Source organism: Mandrillus leucophaeus, unplaced genomic scaffold, assembly GCF_000951045.1.
Source record: "Mandrillus leucophaeus isolate KB7577 unplaced genomic scaffold, Mleu.le_1.0 Scaffold2, whole genome shotgun sequence".
NCBI classification, from domain to species: domain Eukaryota; kingdom Metazoa; phylum Chordata; class Mammalia; order Primates; family Cercopithecidae; genus Mandrillus; species Mandrillus leucophaeus.
In genome coordinates this window covers 2,259,638-2,269,588 of record NW_012102031.1, presented here as the reverse complement: position 1 = coordinate 2,269,588, position 9,951 = coordinate 2,259,638, and the positions used below count along the sequence as shown (strand labels likewise).

General features: G+C 40.4%; 1 protein-coding gene across 2 annotated transcripts in view; it reads right to left on the bottom strand.

Annotated features, from left to right (window-relative positions):
* Positions 1–9,951, bottom strand: part of MKL1 (megakaryoblastic leukemia (translocation) 1) — a 188,867-nt gene that overhangs the window by 145,774 nt on the left and 33,142 nt on the right. For both annotated transcript variants that reach the window (XM_011978805.1, XM_011978806.1), the window contains exon 2: positions 2,294–2,555. In XM_011978805.1, coding sequence (XP_011834195.1) covers positions 2,294–2,555 — 262 coding nt within the window. The remainder of the gene's footprint in view (positions 1–2,293; positions 2,556–9,951) is intronic.

The following is a 9,951-nucleotide window of genomic DNA, read 5'->3' as shown; positions in this document are numbered from 1 at the left end:
TTTTTTTTTTTTGAAACGGAGTCTTTGCTCTGTCACCCAGGCTGGAGTGCAGTGGCGCGATCTAGGCTCACTACAAGCTCCGCCTCCTGGGTTCACGCCATTCTCCTGCCTCAGCCTCCGGAGTAGCTGGGACTACAGGCGCCCACTACCATGCCCGGCTAATTTTTTTGTATTTTTAGTAGAGATGGGGTTTCACCGTGTTAACCAGGATGGTCTTGATCTCTTGACCTTGTGATCCACCCGTCTCGGCCTCCCAAAGTGCTGGGATTACAGGCTTGAGCCACCACGCCCAGCCTAAGCAAGTTTTGTAAAATGTTATAGGTAGAATCTAAGAGATGGACATGCAGATATTCATTGTAAAATTCTTCCTACTTCTTTTTCTTTCTTTCTACTTTATGTTTAATTTTTTTCATAATAAAATGTTGGAGGTAAAAATCCCAAAGGGATTTTTTGTTGGCAGAACTTGAAAAGCCAATTCTAAAATCATGGAAAATTAAAAGGGTAATAGCCAAGACAACTTTGAAAAAGAAAAAGGTAAGGAGACAGCTGTCCTAGCAGACAGAAAGACTAATTATTAGGCAATTAACTAAAATAAGGTAGCAGTGACACAGAGATGGACAGAGAGACCAGTCAAAGAAAAGAGAGCCTGAAAACTAACTCACGCACAGACAGAATACAGCAGGCATAAAGATCAGTAGGAAAAAGTAAAACTATTCAATAAGTGGGGATTAACAGCTTGGATTAGAAGAAAATACAAAATGTCTTTAACTTACAAGGAAAATGAATACTGAATAACAAACATAAATTACTGAAGAACACATAATTTTCTGTCATATATAGGTTTAAAACACGAGAAACAACATTATATATTGCTTAAGAATATATTCACGTGGGAAAAGAATACAAACATATTTGGCAATGAAATACCAAATTCAAGTTAGTAGTTACCTCCAGGGATAATGAAGATTTATGCAAAGTACGTAAGTTGGGTGGTATCCGAACACACAATTTTCTATATTGTTGTTTATATATTTTTTATTTTTTTTTCTGACATGGAGTTTTTCTCTTGTTGCCCAAGCTGGAGTGCAGCAGCGCGATCTCGGCTCACCACAACCTCTGCCTCCCAGGTTCAAGCGATTCTCCTACCTCAGCCTCCCTACTAGCTGGGATTACAGGCATGTGCCACCATGCCCCGCTAATTTTGTATTTTTAGTAGAGACGGGATTTCTCCACGTTGGTAAGGCTGGTCTCGAACTCCCAACCTCAGGAGATCTGCCTGCCTCAGCCTCCCAACGTGCTGGGATTACAGGCATCAGCCACAGTGCCTGGCCTCTTTACACATTTTTTCAAATCTTAAATATTTCATAACAAATTATATATTTTTTGAATTAAAAAAAGTTTGAGGTATGAGTACATGGTTTTTAAACAGTACTTAGCACAGTTTAATGGGCTGGAACAAATACTAGGAATAGGGGAATAAGAGAAGATGTTAAAAGAAAAAGACCAGATTCTGCAAAGCCTTGCAAAACATGCCAAGAAATTTATTCACTTATTTATTTATTGTTTGTTTGTTTATTTGAGATACCGTCTCATTCTGTCACCCAGGCTAGAGTGCTATGGCGCAATCTTGGCTCATTGCAACCTCTGCCTCTTGGGTTCAACCGAGCCTCCCACCTTAGCCTTCTCCGAAGCTGGGTCTACAAGCGTGTGTCACCACACCCAGCTAATTTTTGTAGTTTTAGCACAGGGTTTCACCATGTTGGCCAGGCTGGTCTCGAACTCCTGACCTGAGGTGATCTGTGCACCTCAGCCTCCCAAAGTGCTGGAATTACAAGCATAAGTCACTACACCTGGCAAGACATTTATTTTGCTTTTGTTTCATCCTACAAGGCAATCACTGAAAAGCTGTAAGCTAGAAAGTCCTAAAAGATTACTCTGACAAGGCTATACGATACAGTATGTTTCCTAATGACAGAGGCTTGTTTACCATTTAATCCCTAATCTTAGCATAGTTTATAATACGTTGATATTAATGAATACATATGCTAAATTAATGAATTTATGGAAGGAATGGGGTGAGGGAAGCAGAGAAATTAGAAATAAATTCTAATAATCCAGGTAGGAAATGTTGGACTTAAAATGATCACTTTAACTTACAGCTATCTATTTTACAAGAAATGTTAAGATTATAAGAAACTTTCAAGGAACATGAAATAAAGTAAGGATCTATAACATTATAAACATGAAGATCCTGGTACAAATCAGGGAATGTAATAATTCTGTATCTACTCACCATTCTTCCGCTCACTAAGTGGAGGCAAATTGGGATTCCTGCCAGGGTGGAGGCCTAGCGTCAGCTCGGGCTGCAAGGAGAGCTCCTGCAGTTCATTGGCAACAGCTTCGCTCTGGGGACTGGGTGCCGCAGATAGGGACACGAGCACTGGTTCATCATCATTTTCGCCGGCCCCTCCTCCGTCCAGTCCATTCACAGCAATGACGGAAGGGGGCAGGCACACCACACTGGAGAAATCCACTTTGGCTTTCGTGATGGCAATCTGGAAATGGAAGAAAAAATGGAAAGTTTAGATGGTACCATGATAATATGGTTTGGTGGTGTCCTTACCCAAATCTCATCTTGAATTGTAGTTCCCACAATTCCCACGTCATGGGAGGGACTTGGTGGCAGGTAACTGAATCATGGGGGCAGTTACCTCTGTGCTATTCTCATGAGTTCTCACAAAATCTATGGTTTTATAAGGGGCTTTTCCTCATTTGCTCAGCACTTCTCCTTCCTGCCACCATGTGAAGAAGGACATGTTTGCTTCTCCTTCCACCATGATTGTAAGTTTCCTGAGGCCTCCCCAGCCCTGTGGAACTGTGAATCAATTAAAGCTCTTTCCTTTATAAACTACCCAGTCTCAGGCAGTTCTTTACAGCAATGTGAGAACAGACTAATATAGTAAATTGGTACTGAGAGAGTGGGATGTTGCTATAAGGATACCCGAAAATGTGGAAGTAACTTTGAAACTGGGTAACAGGCAGAGGCTGGAACAGTTTAGAGGGCTCAGAAGAAGACAGGAAAATGTGGGAAAGTTTGAAACTTCCTAGAGACTTGTTGAATGCCTTTGACCAAAATGCTGATAGTGATATGGACAATGAAGGTTATGAAATGCAATCCCCAATGTTGGAGGTAGGGCCTGATGGGAGATGTTTGAGTCATGGGGGCAGATCCCTCATGGACTGGTGCTGTCCACGTGATGGTGAGTGAGTTCTTGCAACATCTAGTCGTTTAAAAGTGTGTGCACTGTCCCCCTTCTTTCTCTCGCTCCTGCTCTCACCCTATGACATGCCTACACCTGCTTCACCTTCTATCATGAGTAAAAGCTCCTTGATGGCACCATCCTTGTACAGTCCTGCAAAACCATGAACCAATTAAACCTCATTAAAAAAAAAAATATATATATATGTATATATATATAAATCTCCACTCACTGAGTCCTGTGTAGTTAGTAAGAATAATTTCTTTTCTTACAGAGTCTCACTCTGTCGCCCAGGCTGGAGTTCAGAGGCGTGATCTCAGCTCACTGCAAGTTCCACTTCCTGGGTTCACGTCATTCTCCTGCCTCCCAAGTGGCTGGGACTACAGGTGCCCATCACCATACCCAGCTAAATTTTTTTGTATTTTTAGTAGAGACGGGGTTTCACCGTGTTAGCCAGGATGGTCTCAACCTCCTGACCTTGAGATCTGCCCACCTCAGCCTCCCAAAGTGCTGGGATTACAGGCGTGAGCCACCATGCCCAGCCATAAGAATAATTTTTATAAAGCATTTCTAATGTGGGAAATGCTTATTCTAAAGCCACATTTAAGAAAAATAAGATATAAAACTACATACTCATATATTAAAATATTACACAAAGAGAAAAGATTTTAAGCAGTATACCAAGACACAAAAGAGGGGTTCTGTTTGATTGGACAATAAAAAAATTTTTTTAAGGTTCCAAATTTTCTCTAAAATATTTACATGGCTTTTATAATAAAAAGACTATAGTTTCTGATCTATAAAGTGAGATTCCCTGGGCATTCCTTGCAAACTTTGATGAGGACTTTAAATTGCTTTAGTTGAAGAAACCAACAAAATATTGAACAGCCATGAAGTGAAGAAAGACACTAAACAGACTATTAAGATCTAACTTCAAGTAAAGCAACAGTGTGCCCAAATCTGACTGTAGTTCTGGTTGATACATCTCACAGAAAATAAACTGGACTGGAAAAAGTCCAGATAAGAGCAATTAACATGAGGGAGATAATATTATGAAGAAAAAGATATTAAGGACCCTCTACTCCAAAAAAGACTGGAAGAAGACTTAAGGGAGACAAGTTCAAAAAAATATTTGAACTCAATATTAAGAACTCAATATTCTCAAGGGTACTATGGGCAAACAATGGGAAAAGGATTTCTTTTAGGGTTTGAATAATTTTAGAACTTACAAAACAACAAATGTCTACTAAGAAAATTCAGAATCTAAACTTCAAAGAATTCTTTTCCATCTTGTCTATGATTTATTATGGTTTGAACCACATCTCTGTGTGTACTGGGAAAAAAACAACTGTTATACAGGATTAATCCATCTGGCTGAGTATTCTTTGTCATTGACTCTGAAACAGCATGTTTGCTTCTTTTAACAGCAGCCTTTCAGACTAAAAAAAGACTTCAATTTTATGACATTCAAGGACCCCTTGAAAACTAACCTCCTTATTCTAAAGGAAAATAGAACAGTATCAAAACTTCGGCCCTAGGACTTAGGAAAAATGGTTTCACACAGAGTAACAGGTTTCCAATAAACAGCTGTTAAATCATTATGGACAGTAAGAGTTCATACCTCTCATAAGAAAATTAAGAAATTCAACTGTAACAGTAACAACTCTGTATGCAGTAGATGGGCCACGCAAAAGTATTAACACAAAACAAGCATTGTAATAGTTGTTAACTGAACAGACAGAGAAGCAAATGAAAGATACATAAAGACAATCTAGGAAACCACAATAGACATGTCTTGGGGGAAATTTGGATGACACAAGGAAGACTGCGTGAAACATACAGAAACACTAAAAATAATGTTAGGAAGTCAAGGACAGGAAACATCAAGCCTCATATCACTAAAATACTACAGCTAAACAGATGCGCTAGAATCATGGTTTCATGTAAAAAGTGTTTAACTTAGCAAAACCCCATTATTTCAGACTTAACTGATATTTGTGATACTATAACTTGGTGTGAGATTAAATAAAATATTATACTACTTGGCAGGGGCACGGTAAAATAAAAGAGTGCCAGGTGGCCAGGCGCAGTGGCTCACTCCTATAATCCTAGCACTCTGGGAGGCTGAGGTGGGAGGATTGCTAGAGCCCAGGAGTTCCAGATCAGTCTGGGCAACATAGTAAGACCCTGTCTCTTTTAAAAAAAGTTTTTTTTAAGTTTTTTAAAATTTTAAAAAGAAGGAAAAAAAGTGTAAAAGGTGAGTTTATTGTCTAAGAGCTCCCAAGGCAGAAGGAAAGGTGAATTTAATGTTACATACATTTTTTATCACAATTATTTTTAGATGTCTTGGTAAAAAAAAAAAAAAAAAAATTCACTAAGTAAACTTACATTACTGAGCTTGAAAGAATAAAACCACATATTTTATTGTTTTATTTATTTATTTATTTTGAGACAAGGTTTCACTCCCGTCGCCCAGGCTGGAGTGCAGCGATGAGTTCTCGGCTCACTGCAACCTCCACCTCCCGGCCTCAAGCAATCCTCCTGCCTCAGTCTCCCGAGTAACTGGGAATACAGGCGTGTGTCACCAGGCCCGACTAATTTTTGTATTTTTAGTAAAGATGGGGTTTTGCCATGTTGCCCAGGCTGGTTTTAAACTCCTGGACTCAAGTGAGCCACCTGTCTTGGACTCACAAAGTGCTAGGCGTGAGAGCTCACTGAGTACAGCCTTTTCCTTTTCCTTTTCTTTTAAGGGACAGGGTCTCGCTCTGTTGCCCAGACTAGGGTACACTGGCATGACCATAGCTCACTGCAACCTTTAATTCCTGGGCTCAAGTGATCCTCCCACAACAGCTCCACAAGTAGCTAGGACTACAGACACACCACCATGCCCAGCCTTTTTTTATTTTTCTTGCAGGAGGTTGGGGAGATACGAGGTTTTGCTATGTTGCCCAGGCTGGTCTCAAACTCCTGGCCTAAAGGGATCCTCCTACCTAAACCTCCCAAAGTGCCGGGATTGCAGGAATGAGCCACTGTGCCTCACCAAAACCATATATTCTTTAAAATGAAGTAAATTATTTAATTTACTTTTCACTAATTCAGAACAAACTTCTTCCTATTTGAATTATTATTATTGCTGGAATTCAGAGATTGAGCGTTTACATGTGTTACTATTTCCAAGAGACAATAAAAATCCATCACAGGGTATCAATATTTTTCTAATGAAGCATGAAGTTAACTTCATGAGTTTGTGATGCTGGTATGTATTTAGTGAACATAACCAGTATTTCTAGAAAATGATTTAAAGAAGCTTTGTAAAAAAAAGACCCCCAAAAGAAAGCCAACCCAAGTCCAAGTTCAATGCTAAGCATGAAAAGAAAATAAAGTTATTGTTTTTCTGTTTTTCTGGGTTTTTTTTTTTTTTTTTTTTTTTTTTTTGAGACAGAGTCTCGCTCCATCACCCAGGCTGCAGTGGCACGATCTTGGCTCACTGCAACCTCTGCCTCCCAGGTTCAAGTGATTCTCCTGTCTCAGCCTCCCAAGTAGCTGGGATTACAGGCATGCAACACCACACCTAATTTTTGTGTTTTTAGTAGAGTTGGGTTTTTGCTATGTTGACCAGGCTGGTCTCAAACTCCTGACCTCAGGTGATCACCCGCCCCGGCCTCCCAAAATGCTAGGATTACAAGCGTGAGCCACTGTACCCAGCCAAGAAAGTTTGTGGGGTTTTTTTTGTTTTTTTTGTTTTTTTGAGACGGAGTTTCGCTCTGTCGCCCAGGCTGGAGTGCAGTGGCACTATCGCGGCTCGCTGCAACCTCCGCCTCCTGGGTTCACACCATTCTCCTGCCTCAGCTTCCCAAGTAGCTGGGACTACAGGCGCCCACAACCACGCCCAGCTAATTTTTTTTTCTGTATTTTTAGTAGAGACGGGGCTTCACCATGTTGGCCAGGATGGTCTTGATTTCCTGACCTCATGATCCACCCGCCTCGGCCTCCCAAAGTGCTGAGATTACAGGTGTGAGCCACCGCGCCTGGCAAGAAAGTTTTAAAAATAATGTTTTACCCAGGCGTGATGGCTCACACCTGTAATCCCCAGCAGTTTGGGAGGCCAAGGTGGGCAGATCACTAGAGCCCAGGAGTTCAAGACAATCCTGGGCAACATGGCAAAACCCCGTCCCTAAAAAACACACAAAAGTTAGTGGGGCATGGTAGTGTGAGTCTGCAGTCTCTGAGATAAGAGGATCAACTCAACCCCAGGGAGGTTGAGGATGCAGTAAGCTGTGGTCATGCCACTGCACTCCAGCCTGGGCAACAGAGCGAGATCCAACCCAGGGCGGGGCGGAAAGTGGAGATGTTTCTTAGAACACATACTTTTTTTTCTTTCACACAACGTGTTACTCTGCCATCCAACCTAGAGTGTAATGGAATGATCATAGCTCACTGCAGCCTTAAACTCGTGGGCTCAAGTGATCCTCCCAGGTAGCTAGAACTACAGGCGTGTGCCATCACACCTGACTATGTTTTCACATTTTTGTAGAGATGGGATCTCGTTATGTTGCCCAAGCTGGTCTCGAACTCCCGGCCTCAAGTGATCACCCTACACTGGCCTCGCAAAACGCTGGGATTACAAGCGTGAGCTACCTTGCCCGACAGAACACATACATTTTTAATAGTTTAAAGAAAGGACTGTTTGATATTATATTATGATGCAAAAAGAAAAAAAGAAAATAGGAATATCAAATTCTATAGGCCTGAACCCCATGATTGTGCCTACCACTACCCAGAACAAAAGAAATAAGCAATTGGAAAAACTGCTTTAGCAAGTGTTCGATTCAGAATAGTTTTGTAATTAAGTTCCATATTTACAAAATTATTAAGGGCTTAAAGAGATCACTTAAAATTTACACATATATCTACACACATACATACACACACACACACACTTTACCAAATATTTTTATTGGGTAAATTATATAGTGTTATTTGTTAATTTAGGGATTTCAAAAGTTTCAGGATATAACCTTTAAAACATCAATATTAAACTATACTATGTAACAACAAAATCCTTCCATCAAGGTTATGAGGCAGGGAGTGGGGAAGAATACATAAAACAAGAGGGGCAGAATGTTGATAATGTTGAAGCTGGTTATTAGGTATTTAGAAATTCATTATGCTATTATCTCTGTATTTGTACATGTTTGATAACATTCTCCTAATGTTTTTAAAAAAATAAGATTCTTCCACAGAACGATGGGAAGGCTGAGAGAGACATAGCAAGGTTTCCTTAACCTTGAGATTAGGAAATAGACCAGAAGTCATATATAAGCACTGACAAAAGACTAATTTGGCATAAAATATACACACTGGATTTATTTCTCTAACAAACACACTACTCTCTATTCATTTTGAAAGAGCACACAGGATAAAATCTCGTAAACTATGATAATCTAGAGACAAGACCCAAAAATGCTGAGGTATGGCCATCGTAATTAAGTCCCGTTTAACAATTCCTGAATACTCCTATAATTTTATTTACTGTAAAACTTGCATCATTTTTTAGAGTTGTAATTTATAACTCTACTGAGCCTAAGATCAAACTTTCTTTTTTATCAAAGGATCAGTAACTCCAGTTTCTGGGCTGCTGATTCACATATGATCAATAGCAGCCAGAACAAAAACAACATGGGGGCAGGGTCATCTCCCACAACCCATCTGTTTCCTTCTTTTGCTGGCCTGATTATGCCTCATCTTTTCTCCGCCCTACTTGCTTTAGGGCTGCATGCCTTCTGCCTGTACAGAACAACATATGTACCTAGAAGCAGCAGCATGAAATGTGTTAGAAGAATGGAAGAACGTAGACAGCTACTGACAACTCTAAAACGTAAGCACTAGCACAATTCTTTATCATGACCCATGACAAAAAGGTGGTTCTATGCAACCAAATGGTATGGTTCTTCTGAAAAAATTTTTTAAATAATTGGTATAAAAATTGTTTTCAACCAATTAATGAACTTTCTTTAGCTGGACATATTTTTACTTTAATTCTCACTGATTTATTTTCAACGTAGTAAACCTAATCTTGAAAACTCTTACTGTCTAAGCAGGTATGTAGGGGTGGAGGTGGGTGTGGGTGGGTATGGGTGTCTGTGTGTGTGTGTGTAAAATCTGGCATGAAGGAATTCAAATCAAACTGAACAAGTGTTTCCTGACAGCTTACTATATATGTAGTAGGCACTGCCCTACGTCCTACAGTAGAAGATGAGGAAAACAGTCAGGCATGGTGATGCATGCCTACAGTCCCAGCTACTCGGGAGGCTGAGGCCTGCTCGAATCCAGGAGGTAGAGGTCGCAGTGAGTCAAGACTGTGCCACTGCACTACAGCCTGGATGACAGAGTGAAACTACATCTCAAAAAAAAAAAAAAAAAAGTTACTGTATAGCAGATGAAGCCTAGTCACCTGCTGAAACTAAGAGATGACACTTAACACTGTATGGATCCAGGTTAACACCATATGGAGCAGGCAGAAGAATCCCTAAGCTAAGCCCTGTCCAAAATCCTCACCCACAAAATTGTGATATGTAATGGCATGAGACTTCTCAACAGCAGAAAAGAAAGAAAGAAGAGAAAAGAAGGAGAAAGAAAAAGGGAAGGGAAGGGAAGGGGAGCGGAAGGGGAGGGGAAGGGGAGGGGAAGG